General features: G+C 38.3%; 1 protein-coding gene across 3 annotated transcripts in view; it reads right to left on the bottom strand.

Moving 5' to 3' along the window:
• The window catches only part of tyw1 (tRNA-yW synthesizing protein 1 homolog (S. cerevisiae)), a 112,821-nt gene that overhangs the window by 88,948 nt on the left and 6,077 nt on the right, over positions 1-17,796 (bottom strand). For all 3 annotated transcript variants that reach the window (XM_048557258.1, XM_048557259.1, XM_059655314.1), the window contains 5 exons: positions 16,837-16,938; positions 15,707-15,901; positions 14,510-14,803; positions 10,395-10,514; positions 159-282 (listed from right to left, as the gene is read on the bottom strand). In XM_048557258.1, coding sequence (XP_048413215.1) covers positions 159-282; positions 10,395-10,514; positions 14,510-14,803; positions 15,707-15,901; positions 16,837-16,938 — 835 coding nt within the window. The remainder of the gene's footprint in view (positions 1-158; positions 283-10,394; positions 10,515-14,509; positions 14,804-15,706; positions 15,902-16,836; positions 16,939-17,796) is intronic.

The following is a 17,796-nucleotide window of genomic DNA, read 5'->3' as shown; positions in this document are numbered from 1 at the left end:
GAATTGGTCACAAGAACCCTGCAGGTGATTAACTTTTTTGTATAACACAGTATTTCCTTTTGGCTTTTGAACAAAGAAGTTCCTGAAATGTTTCCAAAGTGGAAAATCATACAGACAGGGTTTCTGATCAAGCAGAAGTAATTTTTTAATAAACATACCTTGTTTTGTAAGTGCAGTCTTAAGTGCTGGAGTAATCATTTCTCTTGGTTCTGCTACTTCGTTTTTTCCAATGGCGCGCTTTGATGTTTTGAGTTTTACTTCTTTGGCTGCTGCCCTCTCCTGCTATAATTGCAGAGGAAATGGAAGTAAGAATTGTTACAGCACAATGGTTCTAGCATACAAACATTAGTAAAAAAGGACATGTTATCAAAGTATTTTTTTGTCTTGCACTGACCAGAACATCAAAGAATGACAACAAATGATAATCACAGAAGAAAAGGTTGTCAATTGATTGGCTGTTGCATTGTCACTGAGGAAGCAAGAATGGACTATAGGCTCCCCAAGTTCACAAGTAATTAAATGGCAGATCTTTGCTGGCAAAGAACCAAGAAAGAACCTAACATACATGGTAGCACACAGAGCTGACAGAAAGACCTACCCATGTCAGTGGTTTGAATATAAAAATACAAATGCAACGTTATCGCAACCTTTTCTAAAATTGGTAGGTATTCTGTAGTTTTTGCTGTTTTAAAAGAAACTACGCCCCCTTATGGCCACAAAGTTCAGCTGCTATTAAACATCAAGTAATGTCAGAACTCAACAACTTGACAGGCGACCGGTCTGAATCTGTTTCCACCATTATTTTGTCACAAAGTGTAATTTAACGTCAGTGAAAGTAAAGACTTTCTGGTTCCAGTGTCAATCAAGGAAGATTCAGTTGTTCAGAGACAAAATACAATCCAAATAACTAATGGTCCAAAGATACTGCTCTTCCAAGTTGTAGACTTTAGCTACAAAGGTATTATCCACCACTACTGTTGTCTCCTCAGCCAACAAGTGTTTTATAAATGAGATGAAAATTAATGCAAAGTTATCATCCAGTTTTTTTCCAAAATATTTTCAAAAGACACACTTAAATGCAAAAGAAAATCATTCCACAGTGGGTGAAAAAACGTCAATACATTATTCTGTCAAAGCTAAATAAAGCTGACAGGGTATTGATAAGCTGTCATGTTAGAAGTGATGCTCCTGATACGAGCACAGATTTTATCAATGTGTCCTTTAATTTTTTTTTGCAAGCAAAGTTGTAAAGAAAAGCTTGAAGGTAAACAAACATTTTTCCCATGGAGCTGACAAAGCATTATTCATCTTCCTCAGGAAATTGTGTACACCACACATGCTCAGAAAACAAAATCAAATTTCGCACAACAAACATAATCCAGATTTTTAATACATCACAAAACACTGATAAAGCTGTCTAAAAAGTAAAGTTCTTTGCAAAATATACATTTATGTTACAAACTTTAAACACCTAAATACAGGTGCTAGTGGAAAAATGGAGGCAAATACCACCTGAAGTCATATCTGTGATCTGGTTGACTCTATACTGATTGCTCAGATGCCATTTTTGAAAAATCCAAAATTTCTCACTGCTATTTTTCTCAGTTTAATTGCATTGCTTTTGTTACATCTTTTCCCTACCTCCATTCTGATAATATTGAATGCGAGTCAGACAGTCAGCAGCCTGTGACTGAAGAGGCAAGGCACCACCTCATGCATATCATTCAGTCTTTTATATTCTTCAGTCAAGTCACTTCTTGACTCCTAAGACCAACACCTTCTCATAAGGCAGCACAGAACATAGAAAAGTACAGCACAGAACAGGCCCTTCAGCCCACGATGTTGTGCCGACCATTGATCCTCATGTATGCACCCTCAAATTTCTGTGACCATACGCATGTCCAGCAGTCTCTTAAATGTCCCCAGTGACCTTGCTTCCACAACTGCTGCTGGCAACGCATTCCATGCTCTCACAACTCTCTGTGTAAAGAACCCGCCTCTGACATCCCCTCTATACTCTCCTCCAACCAGCTTAAAACTATGACCCCTCGTGCTAGCCATTTCTGCCCTGGGAAATAGTCTCTGGCTATCAACTCTATCTCTGCCTCTCATTATCTTGTATACCTCAATTAGGTCCCCTCTCCTCCTCCTTTTCTCCAATGAAAAGAGTCCGAGCTCAGTCAACTTCTCCATAAGATAAGCCCTCCAGTCCAGGCAGCATCCTGGTAAACCTCCTCTGAACCCTCTCCAAAGCATCCACATCTTTCCTATAATACGGCGACCAGAACTAGATGCAGTATTCCAAGTGCGGTCTAACCAAAGTTTTATAGAGCTGCAACAAGATCTCACGGCTCTTAAACTCAATCCCCCTGTTAATGAAAGCCAAAACACCATATGCTTTCTTAACAACCCTGTCCATTTGGGTGGCCATTTTAAGGGATCTATGTATCTGCACACCAAGATCCCTCTGTTCCTCCACACTGCCAAGAATCCTATCCTTAATCCTGTACTCAGCTTTCAAATTCGACCTTCCAAAATGCATCACCTCGCATTTATCCAGGTTGAACTCCATCTGCCACCTCTCAGCCCATCTCTGCATCCTGTCAATGTCCCGCTGCAGCCTACAACAGCCCTCTATACTGTCAACGACACCTCCAAACTTCGTGTCGTCTGCAAACTTGCCGACCCATCCTTCAATCCTCTCATCCAAGTCATTAATAAAAATTACAAACAGTAGAGGCCCAAGGACAGAGCCCTGTGGAACACCACTCACCACTGACTTTCAGGCAGAATATTTTCCTTCTACTACCACTCGCTGTCTTCTGTTGGCCAGCCAATTCTGTATCCAGGCAGCTAAGTTCCCCTGTATCCCATTCCTCCTGACCTTCTGAACGAGCCTACCATGGGGAACCTTATCAAATGCCTTACTGAAGTCCATATGCACCACATCCACAGCTCGACCCTCATCAACTTTTCTAGTCACATCCTCAAAGAACTCGATAAGGTTTGTGAGGCATGATCTGCCCCTCACAAACCCATGCTGACTGCATTTAATCAAGCCATGCTCTTCCAGATGGTCATAAATTCTATCCCTCAGAATCCTTTCTAACACCTTGCAGACGACAGACATGAGACTTACTGGTCTGTAATTGCCGGGGATTTCCCTATTTCCTTTCTTGAAGAGAGGAATTACATTTTCCTCTCTCCAGTCCTCAGGTACGACTCCAGTGGGGAGCGAGGATGCAAAGATCTTCGCAAGTGGCAAAGCAATTGCATTTCTCGTTTCCAAAGCAGCCAAGGACAAATCTGGTCCGGGCCTGGCGACTTGTCAATCTTAATGTTTGACAAAATTTTCAGCACATCAGCTTCCTCTATCTCTATCCATTCCAGCATGCACACCAGCTCTTCAAAGGTTTCATTCACTACAAAGTTCGTTTCTTTCGTAAAGACAGAAGCAAAAATCTCATTTAGGGCTTCCCCTACCTCCTCAGACTCCACACACAAGTTCCCTATGCTATCCCTGATCAGCCCTACTCTTTCTTTAACCATTCTCTTATCCCTCACATAAGTGTAAAATGCCCTTGTGTTCTCCCTAATCCGTTCTGCCAAGCCTTTCTCGTGCCCCCTCCTGGCTCTCCTCAGACTCTTTTTGAGCTCTTTCGTCGCCTGCCTGTAATCCTCTAGAGCTGAGCTTGACCCTAGCTTCCTCCACCTTATATAAGCTACCTTCTTCCTTTTGACGAGAAGCTCCACCAGTCGTCATCCAAGGTTCCTTTATCTTACCCCTTCTTGCCTGTCTCAGAGGGACATATTTATTCATCACTCGCAACAACTGTTCCTTAAACAGTCTCCACATGTTTATAGTGCCTTTACCATGGAACAATTGCTCCCAGTCCATGCTTCCTAACTCCTGTCTAATCGCATCATAGTTTCATCTTCGACAATTAAATATCCTCCCATTTTGCCTAATCCTCTCCTTCTCCATAGCTATGTAGAATGTGAGGCAGTTATGGTCACTATCACCAAAATGCTCTCCCACCACAAGATCTGATACCTGCCCCGGCTCGTTTCCGAGTACCAAGTCTAGAATGGCCTCTCCCCTCGTCGGCCTGTCAACGTACTGAGTTAGGAAACCCTCCTGAACACACCTTACAAAAACAGCTCCATTCAAATCTTCTGCTCGAAGAAGGTTCCAATCAATATTGGGAAAGTTAAAAGTCACCCATTACAACAACCCTACTACGTCTGCACTTTTCCAAAATCTGCCGACCTATGCTTTCTTCAATCTCCCTGCTGCTATTGGGGGCCCTGTAGTAAAACCCCTAACGAGGTGACTACTCCCTTGCTGTTCCTAATTTACACCCACACTGACTCGGTAGGCAGATCTTCCTCAACAATGGAAGCTTCTGTAGCTGTGATACCCTCTCTGATTAGTAGTGCTACACCCCCTCCTCTTTTTCCCCCCTCCCTATTCTTTTTAAATGTTCTAAACCCTGGAAGATCCAGCAACCATTCCTGCCCCTGAGAAGCCCATGTCTCTGTTATGGCCACAACATCATAGCACCAGGTACTGATCCATGCTCTAAGTTCATCACTTTTATTCCTGATACTCCTTGCGTTAAAGCAAACGCACTTTAACTGATCCCTTGGTTCCTTCCCAGGAAAATCCTTCCCACTGGCTGGTCTACCTCTTGCCATTGCCTCACCTGCATCAACGCTCACCTCTGGTATACAGCTCAGGTTCCCACCCCCCTGCCATACTAGTTTAAACCCTCTCGAACTACTCGAGCAAACCTTCCACCCAGGACATTGGTCCCCTTCCAGTTCAGATACAACCCATCTTTCTTGTACAGGTCCCACCTTCCCCAGAAGGCATCCCAATTGTCTACATATCTGAAGCCTTCCCTCCTACAACATACTCATTGCAAATATCATTCTCATTATTCTCTACTGAAATACCTCCAATTTATTTACATCTTTCCTTAAAAAAGGAGACTATGGCTAGACAAAGCATTGAAGATGTGGTCTCACCAATGAATTTTATTCCAAAAGAGGAACTGGACATAAAACAGCATTCCATTAGCTTTAATTACTTGCCGTACCTGCATACTAACATCATGTGACTAATGTAACAAAATAACTAGATCTCTCTGCACTTCAGAACACAGCAGTCATTTTTCAACGTAAACGACACTCCAAATTCTCATTCTTCTTGCCAAAGTAAACAGCTTCACATTTCCCCACATTAAAGTCCATCTGCCAGGTTTTCGCTCAGTTACTCAACCTATTTGCAGACATCAGCATTCTCCTTGTTTCATCTTCATAATATCCTTTCCTAAATACTTTGGTGCCATACATAGACAAAACTTAGTCAAGGAGGTAGGCTTCTGTGGTACCTTGTAAGATACCTTCTAGAAATCCAAATACAAAAAAAAATCACAAAACTAAATCTATGCAGAGGGAGATTATTTGGCCCAGATTCCTGTTGAAACTGACAAAACAAAAATCTAAAAAGATAAGATGTAGCAAGTGTCCCAAGAATTTCTTTTCTAATTGAGTATATACTCAATTTGCTAAGTGTGTAGTTACTTTAATTATTTTTGCATGCGCAGTAACTAGAAAGGATTGACGTATGCAAGGCCGACAGGACAACTGTCAGAAGAAACAATGGTGCAAGGTACAAGAAACTGAAATGGGGAGAAACGGTTATCGGCAGAAGGAGAAAAGTCCACGGCCCAAAAAGGGAGCTGCAGTGAGAGCAGGAATGGGATAAGCATGAAAGAAATCAAAGTTGGCAAAACTTTTATTTATTCCTCAATTTCGGTATTAAAACTTCCAAGGCAGGTCTGGGAAAGGAGCAGCAGTGCCATCTAGTGTCAAGGGAAGCTGAACTGGGACACAGGAGTTTAAGAGTTACAGCACCCCTTAATGTTGAGAATATCACTTCAACATACTGTATGTTAAAATGCCTAAATACCGATTGGTAATCCTCTATGCATGAAAAACTTCACGGGCATTTTATACACTTGGAATTTATAACTATGGAAGCTTACAGCCATTGAGAGAACCAGCAAAAAGATGTTCATTGCATTCTCCAGATAAGACAAGATCATGATGCAGTTTGATATTGAACAGGAATCTGAAAATTGTTGAAAACAACATTATTAGATCAGTATCTTCTATCACGCACGCTTATTAAGTTCATCAGGAAGCAATTCAGTCATCACAGATTTAACACTAAACAATTCAAGTTTAGTTTCCAAGAAAGACAACACAGGGTGAGCTGACTACCGTTCATATTCAACATGAAACATTCTACCTTAGCAGCACCAATTTGGCTCTGTACAATCTGTCAACACTCAGTTAACTGACTAAATTTGATGCAGAGTTTTTCCTGGTTGTGAAGTAATTCCGTTCCTTTGCTTTACACGCCTGCAAGAAAATGCTGACAGAACTGTTTAAACAACCCTCAAAGTTTAACTCACTCAAACCAAAAATAAAATTTTAAAATTCCTAGTTTTAATAATAGAATTAGTCTATATTTGTTCACTGGATGTGGTCATCTCTGACGAGGCCCTCAAGGCAGTGGTGGTGAGCCACTGTTTTGAATCACTGAACCATGGTGGCTTACATTATCGACGGAGCAGTTTAGAATTTTGACTCAGCGGCAGACTCAGAGCAGCGATATGTAGTTTCCAGTCAGGCTGATGAGCAGCTGGGAGAACTTTCAGATGCTTTGTTCACAAAGTGTAGTAGAGGTCGTGGAGTCAGAAGATTGCAGTTGAAGAGTGTTCATGGGTTGCAGCAGTACGTCTTGGAGACGATACACATTGCTGCTATTACACATACGTGGTGCAGGGAACGAACACTGAAGATGATGAATATGATGCCAATCAAGTGGGCTGCTTTGTCCTGGGTGGCATACAGCTTGAGTGTCGTAAGTACTGCCTTACAATATCCAGCCAAGTATTCAACCACATGAATTTTTGCATAGAAAACGGAGTTTCACATTTACATTTTATTTGGTTTCTGGAAGGATGTAAGGTGAATAAAAATCTTGAAAAACCTCAAAAGTTTTCTCCAGGCCTAAAACGCTCAAATATTTCTATAGACGTCACCACACTGATCAAACACAAACATCTTTCAGGTCAACACCAGCATTTTACTTTAACTTCTTTCTAATGTACCTTTTAAAGTAAGATTCTTAGAAAAATAGAGTAAGGCTATCTAAAAACAAAGCAAAATGTAAATAAATAACTACCAAACTATATTAATAGAGAAAAATCTAATATTAGAAGACCAGTTGGACTAAAATATTGCACAAAATGGCAGATGTTAAGTATTCAAATAAATTATTCACAGCAATTTTCGAAAGACATCTATGGACGCATTCCAGACATGACAAATTATGCTAAGTGACCCATAAGTTTGGAAGTGAATAAAAATTCCTATACAAAACCTAAAAGGATTAAGTATTCACAACGCACTTGTAGAGGACATCAAACATTCTGAAATCCTCAGGTAATTAAAGAATATTTTCTCCAGATTTCTACAAATCCTGGAGAAGTATGTGACAGTTGGAAGGTGGCAAATGTAGTTTCAATATTTAAGCCTACATTTGAACTTAGTAATCACAAGTCAGTCAATTTAACAAGCTGACCAAAAATACTTGACTGTCTGCTGCATAAGTGAATATTTGAACAGCTTAGCTATCAAGAGCAATTAGATCACACGTGATGGATCTACAAGAATTTCTTGACAGCATTACTAGGAAAATGGACAAGAATAACATAACAAATCTAATTTATCTAGATTTTCTGGAAAAAATTTGAAAATTTATAGACAGATAAATTTGTTTTGACAGATTTAGTGTATAAAGTATTAAGTATTCTGACTTGACGTAAGTGCTGCTTTACTGGAAACTGTTCTGGGATCACTATGATGACACGGACTTTTAAGTTTTAAAAAAAGGCTTTCCAGGCTCAAAATAACAAAGGATAAAATGGATACACTCACTACTGCCAACTATTACAAATGTGCAGAGCTAGAAAAAAAAAATTACAGCCAAATTCCCTGCTCTTCAGAACCTTCACTCAATTCAACAAACAGATGGAATAGCTAATCGTTGTGGTGATTACATGAAAGAAAACCATGAAACATGCTGAAAAGTCTGCGACTCATCCATTCATGTAAGCAACTCGTTCATTGTAAGACAAGTCTCAGCTTCTGCAAAGTGCTTCAATGGCATTGAAAACTAACTTTCATAATGATGACCGCTCATTCCTTGAGATTTTAATTACCTCAGAATCATACAGTCATACAGCATGGAAACAAAACCTTTGATCTAAATATTCCATGCTGGCCATAATCCCAAACTAAACTAGTCCCAGCTGCTTGTGCTTGGCCCATATCCCTCCAAACATTTCTTATTTATGTACTTATCCAAATGTCTTTTAAATGTTGTAACTGTACCTGCATCTCTGGAAGTTCATTCCACACTAAGAAAAAAACTGCTCCCATGTCTTTTTTATAATCTTTCTCCTGTCACCTTAAAAATATGCCCTGTAGTCTTGAAATACCCGATTCTACTGAAAAGACCCCTGCCATTGGCTTTATCTATACCCATCATGATTTTATAAACCACCTTTAAAAGGTCAGCCCTCAATCTCTTATGCTCCAAAGAAAGAAGACCCAGCCTAATCAGCCTCCTCTTTAACTCAAAACCCTGCAATCCCGGGAACATTTTGGTAAGTCTCTTCTGCACCCTCTCCAGCTTAACAATATTATTCCTATAGCAGGGCAACCAGAATTGGACACAGTACCTCAGAAGAGGCCTCACCAATGTCCTGTACAATCTTAACATAACGTTCCAACTCCTAGACTCAACCGTTTGAACAATAAAGGCTAGGGTATTGTTGTCTGTTTTAATTCGGAATCTTCAACAAAGTTTTGGTTTTTATACTTTTTTTTAAATGTTCATTTTATCTTCCCCTGAATCCAAATTTTTCCCTATTATTTTGGTTTCTGGACATATTTTGCCTATCTAACTTGCAGCTATTAGTTTAGATCTTGCATGTCTCAGTAAATATTTGTACTTCTAATCTCATTAACATGATACTGTTATATGCTCTGACAACACAAAAGCCAAGTCCCCTTTAGAAGGAGCCAGGTTTCGTCATCATAAGTTTCAGTGCAAAAAAAAAGTGCTATTCAATTATCATTTGTAACATGTAGTACATCTAACCCTTTTAACACTATTTTGTTTACACTCTAATATCTCAAATCATCTTCATAGTTCAGTTCCAAATTTGACATAGTTTAGAATGTTTGTTTTTATCTTGAGATTGGAGCAATTCTTCAGTAATGTGCCCATGCATACTACAAACTATTTGGTAACTACTATAAAAAGTTGAACTACATTAAACCTCAATAGGTTATTGCTTTTTGGAACATCAAAAACTTTTTAAGCATAACGAATAATTGCTACAGCAGAAAAACCAAAACAAGATATAACAGCTGTTAGCCAGAGTTTGCAAAAACACACAACAGTCTCCAAGCAGCTTTTCATGATTTAGAGTCATAGAAGATGTATAGCATGGAAGCAGACTCTTCAGTCCGACTCGTCTATGCCACCCAGATATCCTATGTAAATCTAGTCCCATTTGTCAGCATTTGCCCCATTTTCCACTAAACTCTTCCTATTCATATACATGTCCAGATGCGTTTTAAATGTTGTAATCACACCAGCATCCACCACTTCTTCTGGAATTTGCAACAGTCTATAAAAAAAGTAATTACTGCTCCTGGAATGAAGTAGTCAGCTCCAACACTGAAAATACCTCAAAAAAAAAGGGCAGCTCCTACTGCCACAGTTTTTTTTCCCGTCCACCATCTTTCTCTGCAAAAGATTCAGTATTATACCTAAAATCTCAAAGTAACACTGCAAATTCTCTTAATGTGGCTGTGTCAAAAACCAAGGACACAAGGAAGTTTTATGAGCAGCCATATGCATTTTAGACATGGAGAAGAAGTACTAAAGAAGATTTTTCTTTGAACTTTGAGTTATAAATCTCAAGAATGAAATTATTGCAAAGTTCATCTTTGAAAATTTCCTTAACTGGTCTAAAGATAATTTTTCCAGGCAACAACTTTGTCACATAACTCATCCATTAACTAAAGATCTCTGTAAATCAAAAAGGTATGAAAAAAGTTACGCCAGGGCACTTTTCTCCACTTGACAAAATAACGTACAAGACTCCAATTTCTGTTGAAAGCAATTAATTAAATCCAGTTTTCCTGAAGCTTAGTTTAGCTTGGTGCCAGAACTCTAATGGAGTGAGGACAACCCTGGTTAATTATGTCAGTGCTTATCATAATGATAAATGGACCTATACCTTTGCTGCTTTCATATTGTTCATATGATTGCCCAGATCCTCTACATCAAGGACAGAAGTTGATTCAGTTTCATCTTCCACTCCTGATCCTTCTTCACTCGTTGTCTCAAACAGTTCTTCCTGGAGGGAAGAATAGGAATCAAAATAGGAGAATCAGAAACAATTAAAGTTACCTGAAAATCATATGCACCACCAAATAAACAACATATATCCACATGTCACACCTCATCTTTAGTAACTTCTGGTAAAGTCTCATTTCAAATGTTGCAAGCTACTAATCTAACGTCTGTGGATTTCTACACTAAAATGGAAGTCACTATACAATTTGCCAGTTACAAAATTGATGTTAAGTTAATAGACAAGCATTTACTTGTCAATGTTATAGCAGTTGAAGAAATAAATCTATCCAATGATGAAACATTATTGACAATATCATAGACTTATTAGCATCTTCATGGTTTGAAGTTACATGTTCTCTTTACCACATGGCAGAGGACCACAGCTGGTGTGGCAATCTGTGTAAACTAAAAGTAGGTACTTTTTTATTGATTTCCAATCCTGTTCAAATCAATTTCAACAGCACGTATTCTGATTCACAGACACAGGAATGTCCTTTCAAATTAAAGGCAAGATAATGGCAACTGCTACTGTCTAAGCGTTACACATTTCAGACAAAGTGCAAATGAAACTCAATAATCCAAATTCACTGCTCAAGTTGTACTGCTTTATCATTGGCTTTAAAATAGCAGGATTTGTCATCTGACTCGCAAGTGAAATGCATTGAATGGTGCAAGATTCCCAAATTTGCAACGTAATGTACAAACTAAGCTGGTCAAAACAAAGTTGTCTTGTCCATTCCAGACCCATTTTAATTTCACGATTGTTGTTAATCAAGACTGTTGACATTTCTGGCATTGAAAACTATTACAAACATGTTATTCCTTCCTATTTGATTTTACAGAGTTTTAAAATGTTCAATTTAAAATTGAAAAGGTTTCTCCTGTTATTTCTCCTTTTGCATTTTTCCACATTTTCAATCTAACCATTCCTTCTTCCTGTGCCTGATTTGACACCAAATTCTCCACTGCACTCCACCCACCAACCCCCAAATTACACTTTGTGCTCTTTGTCCTCGACACAGAGATCCCAGATGCTCCATTTCCATTTCTATGATGTTATGAACTTGCAACAAATTAATGCACAAAAATAATTAAAAACCTAAAGAACTACAAGCCTAATTATCAATAGATTCCTTTTAAACGTCATGCCACTGCAAAGTTTGACAAAGTTTGTATACCTGGGATGAAAAACTACTGTTCAGACCGCTGACTGCAATTTTATACATGATTGAAATATCTTTCCAAAATGTATTTGTTCAATTTCTTTTTGAAAGTCTGAATGCACATGTATAAAGTGACACCTAAAGACGTTTAAGTATCAACTCTTGTTTTTGTGATAAACAATGCACCCGAAGCAATGATATGCACAAAACAAAACCCAATGCAGGGCAAATCAAGAACAATGCACGAAGCCAGTGAGCTGCAAAACGAGGAATTGAATGGCAGAGATCAGAGAGATTTTCAGCACATGAAACCACGTAACTTTGACAGGAGTCAATGCTGTGCATTAATACAAACAGATTTAATTCAGCAAAATTTGATAACACTATATAATGCAAGAGCTATCATGTTATGCCTTAATATGCACCACAAAATTAACTAAACATTTAAAATACACTGGCAACTTTAAATCTGCATGTATCCAGCTCAAGTAATATGAAAGAAAAAAGGTCTTAGAAATGTTCATCCTTGAATAAATTTTTCATTCACACGAAACTGCCACTTGAGTCATAACAATTTTTTTAAATTAATTCTGTGTTGAAAATGATTACTAATACCCCATTTTTAGTACATTACCAAAATGAAAATTTGAAAATGCTCACTAAATAGATCAATATAGTAGCAAAAGGCCTCCGGAAGGACAAAATGCAGTAACAGCTTCGATAACAAGACAACAGCAGAGTACTGTAAACACAGCAGCCTTGGAAGCTAATTTCTCAGCAAAAGTTAGTGGTGATGAAGGAGTAGAAAATTTATGAAATCTGCTATGGAGATTGCATTTAAAAATCTGTAACACCTGAGGCTTCCTGAGAACGAGGTTCAATTTGAAATAATGTAAGAACAACTGTTGCTGCATCACATCCTTCGTCGCCTGTGGCCACTTCTTCCTAATCACAAATGTCAATATCACATGCAGAGGCAAATGGTGTAACGGTCGTGTCGCCAGATTAGTTACTTCAACCTCAATTTATTGTACTATAGAAATGGTTTAGAATACTACTGCAGTAAATGAAATTCAAATTCAATTTGAAAAAACTAGGAATAACAAAGCTAATCTAATAGTAAAACATGTAACCGCTGTCGACTGTCATAAAAACTCATCTGGTTCACCAACATCACAAAAGCAAATCTGCCATTCATTCCTAGGTTGGCTGACATGGGACTCCAGACCAAGATGTGGGCAATATGTTTGTCTCATCAGCCAAGCCCACATCCCATGAGTAAAACTGTGGTCTTGAAAATGCAAGAGCTCAGAATTAGAGTATAAGGTTTAATGGGGTTGTAAGTGTGGAAGGCTGGACTATGTAACAGAGACAAGGATGGGTAAGACGATGAACAGATTTAAACAGGAGGTGAAATTTTCATATAGAAGGTGATGGGGAGGATAGAAGATCAATGATCAAAAGATGGTAGAAAAAGTTACAAGTAGAAACCTAAGCTACACCATTGGGAATTAAGCCAAGAGTTAAAATAACAGATAAAATTTTGTGACGTTTTCAATATCCAAATGAAAAAGAAAAGAATTTTACGATGAGTGTACCAAAGTTATTTCTTGCAGTAATGAAACCAATGTTTGCTGCAAAACCTTGGAAAAACCAGATTCTTTTAAAGGCCAAGAAAAAGTGATCAGACTAAAGGGTTGTAAATCATTGAGAGAGTATTGGTCAAAGTATATTTGAATTTACTATGCTTGGTCCGTTCATTTACATTATTAATACAAATTGAAAAGGGCCAACACCCCAACATATCACTGTAACATCATACTTGTATTAGTCTCCGATCATAAAGTTAACTCATTTATTCCAACATTATTCCATTCCTTTAACTAAGTTTTCATGAGCAAAATATGAGCAAAGTCTGGGCCAGGTCAATAGTTCATGTCAGGGCCTTGAGTCTTTGAGGCAACAAATGTTCAGACTAATTTGGTACTGTCTCACTGTTGACAGCTTGCAGTGGTCTATAGGACAGCCTTATACACTATGGGACAGAGGGCCTAGATTTAGGGACTCCTTAGTATCTACAGTTTTTGCCCTACCGTCAACATTGAAAGAGGTCAATGTCTCAGGGTCATTGGTACAGGAGATAGACTTTAGCAGTCAATAAGAGTTTCTCCTTCTCCAATGTTTTTCAAGGCTCATTTCCCATCTTAATCAATGCAATCAGGCACTCTGCCAGGTAGAAAATAAGTATTTATTGACAATAAAGCTAATTTTAAGACGTGTTTCCATTGAGAGCTATTGGCAAGAGGAACCAAGCTTGGCAAATGGGAAAAGGACAATAACGCAATTCAGGCAACTGGATGGTACTGAATTTGATGTCCAGTTCAGACTCCCTCTACCTTCTATCCACAAAACTATTTCAATAGAAGAATTTAACTGACAACATAGGAATAGTAATGGGTTCAATGATTCTGCAGGAAATAAATGTTACATAAAAACACAAGCAATATTTGTTCTCTTTACCCAGTCTATACATACTACTGAGAAAATTTAGCAGTACGTGACTTCTCAAATGTAATATAAAACACACTGTTGACTTGGAGTGAGTGTGGCTGTGTGGGGCCCTTGAAGAAAAGGTCTTAACCATTCACAAGCTGCATTAAGATAAGCAGGTTTTAGAAGCCCAGTAACCAAAATCGGAGTTATCATTTATCAATGAGCAAAAGAAAGGGAAATAGCGATGCAAGCCAAGTCCTTCACGAGTATATTGGAGGGCAGAATAGTAAGGGGACCAATTGTTACACTGAGTAGGTACTTTTAATGTGATATAATTTACCTCTTCACTATTGTAATCTTTTATCTTTTCTGGCACTTCTTCATTCTGATTGGCATCTTCTTTATGTTTCTGGTCTTTGGTCTTACATTGCTCCTTTTTGCAGCTGCCACTACATTTGTTTTTTTCCTCTTTGCAGAGTGCTTGTACTCTGCTCAAGAATACGGCTTGCCATTTATCAAAGTCAGCTTCAATACTGCCATGTTTGCTCTTCACTACATTGCAGTCACCTTCTCCACGAGTCATAATACGACTGGCACTCAACATCCACAGCCACATGTCAATATTCTTGCCAACCTAAAACAGGTCATGCACTGCAGTTAGTTGCAATGGTTGATTTCATTGCTGACAGTTAATTAATATGACAAAATGGGTGTACAGAAGACTCAGTTTCAAGAGTTTCCAATTGTGGAATGAAGAAAAAGAGAAAAAAAAAATCAATGCTCAGCTACAAATATAATCATGAAATGGAAAAACATGTCAGGAAAACTACATTTGTAAGTCCAAAGATGTGTGGCTGGAGTCTAATCCAAGTCAGACTGGGCAAGGGTGCAGGTTTTCTTCTCTAAAAGAGCTTTGCAAAAATGCTGGGCTTTTACACCAATCTGACTACTTCACGTTTATTTTTACATGTCTCCGATTTACATTACAGCTGTTTTTAAATCAGATTCAAGTTCTTATTTTCATAGTGAGATTTCAAATCATTCCCACATAAAACATTAAAGTACAATAAAATACAATGTACATGAAAGCCATGGACAATACATAACTATAAAGCAAAAAATGTAATCAGGATGGCTTTCATCTTAGTACTGCATTGCTAGCACCTTTAACCGAACCTTGGAGGTAACAGCAATCCATCTTATACTGTTGTATTTTCACAACATTTAAATAACATGAAAAAGAAAACCCACATAGACAAATGCAAGCAAACTTGATCAGAATGCTAGTCTGTATAGCAAAGGGCTACAGAATCTACAACAAACAAATAGAATATGTCGCTGCTCTCTGATTACCACATGCTTTGCAAAGTGTCTTCCTGCCCTCTACAGGTCATTGGCATTGGTCAAATTGCAACAAAATTGCAAAGGTAGTTAATTCTTATTATATGATAATTGAGGAATTCTGGACATATTTTTGAAGATTGCAGCCAAATGTAAGAGCCCTGAGCAGGTGCAGAAAAACATTCAATATACTTACCGTGTTGTAGTGATTTTCATAAACAGAGTTGCCCAAGCCAAATACTGCATATCTCAAGCCTTTGAGATAAGTCTTGCCATATCTGAAGTCATGCGTTGCATCTTCCAACCACTTACAAAACCAGGCAGCACTTTCATTTGGTTGTCCATCAGTGTATGTGGAAACCATGAATACACAGATAGTTTTACTGTAGACCTGCACAAACAAAGTATTTATTTCTAAATAATCTGATTAATGCAGTAAATACATTTCTGGAATATTATCTCGGCCCAATCATCTTCCCAAATGAGCATTCTGGGTCAAACTATAGTTTGCACGAATTAACTTTTCAAAATTTCTCTCTGAATCTGAGTCTGAAAAGGCTTTTTCTCCAATTCACAGAGGTGGGCATCAACGGCTAGGCCAGCATTTGGTGCCCATCCTTAACTGCCCTTGATAAGATGGTGGCAAGTTGACTTCAGAAACTGCTGTAGTCCACTCAGTATCAGTACAAATGCAATGCCATTAGATGGGGGAGGGTGTTCCAGGATTTTGACCCAGTGATATTAAGAAATTGTGAAGATTAGATAGTAGGAAATTTAGCAAAATAATTAGTTTTGGGACTTTTCTTATTTCAAAACATCTCAATTAGAATTTTTAAAATGTCATAAATTTTAGTCTTGCATGGTTAAAGATTGCAATATTCTGTGTCTTTGGAACAATACATTAAAGCGTTAAAAGTGATCCATTTCTCTCCTTCTGAAAAGGTTGGAAAGTTATTTCAACAGAACTAGAACTTAGATGCGGTTTCAATGAATAATAACCACCATAAATATTATCACGTTACAAGATAAAAACATTGTACATGAAATTAGTGAAGACAATCTCAATAAAATTCCTGCCAAAAAACAATTCATCTTCATTTCGAACTATGGAATAGGGAACTCTTAATGCTGAAACTTGCTGCTGAGACTCAGTCTGAAACCATATTTAGAAACCCACCACAAATGACAACAAACACTCATGTATAAAATAGTAAATCATCCAACTTGCCCCATGCAATGTGACGAGTAAGGTATTAGTTACTCAATTTCATATCATCAGGGCTTTGATTAAGAGCATACAAAATTAATCGATATAAAATAACCAACCTCTTCCACCAGGTTTTCATCTGGATCATATTCCTTCAGATCAATAACTTCCACAGGAAATCCTAGTTTTTGTACAGACTCTGCAAGAGTTTTGGCAAACCTCTGGAATACAAAATCTTTCTGAGAGAAGTCCTTATAAAGTCAACATGTAGAAATTACACTCCGCAAAAATTCTGTCTGGCACTAATTCTACATTGTAGCTACAGCAGTGTCAGTTCAAATCTATGTCACAGCTTCGGGAATGAGCAGTGTCTTCTAATATCTGGCCCAAGCACTTTTCAGCATGTTTGAATCAGAATAGCTAAATCAAATTATTTACAAATCCATTTCTGTTTGCCAAACATAGAGTGAACTTTCTTCTCACTCTGCAACAAAATTATACAGCACATTTAACATACAAAATATACCATGGTGCTTCATATAGGGTGAATAGAACATCAAAAGAGACTGAACAGACAAAGTTCAAACAGAATATTTCTGAAGATGGCGACAACAAGACAAAAAATTTTCAGACAATGTAAAATGGGTGAATGTCTTTCCAAAGGTGGTGAAGCAAAAGGAGAGGTATGTACAGGAAAATTAACAAATAAAAAACAGGGTGCAAGCTGGGGCATGTTTCTAAAGTTTACAAAGGTCAGTTAGAGCAAGACAATAAGCCATAGTATCAGAGATAATGGGAACTGCAGATGCTGGAGATTCCAAGATAATAAAATGTGAGGCTGGATGAACACAGCAGGCCAAGCAGCATCTCAGGAGCACAAAAGCTGACGTTTCGGGCCTAGACCCTTCTCTGATGAAGGGTCTAGGCCCGAAACGTCAGCTTTTGTGCTCCTGAGATGCTGCTTGGCCTGCTGTGTTCATCCAGCCTCACATTTTATTATCAATAAGCCATAGTTGCAGGTTTGCAATGGGGAAAAATTGAGAAACCACCAGCACGAGCACCACCACCCTCACTCCCAC

The sequence above is a fragment of the Stegostoma tigrinum genome, chromosome 27, assembly GCF_030684315.1.
Source record: "Stegostoma tigrinum isolate sSteTig4 chromosome 27, sSteTig4.hap1, whole genome shotgun sequence".
Taxonomy (NCBI): Eukaryota; Metazoa; Chordata; class Chondrichthyes; order Orectolobiformes; family Stegostomatidae; genus Stegostoma; species Stegostoma tigrinum.
This window is presented reverse-complemented; position numbering and strand designations above follow the sequence as displayed.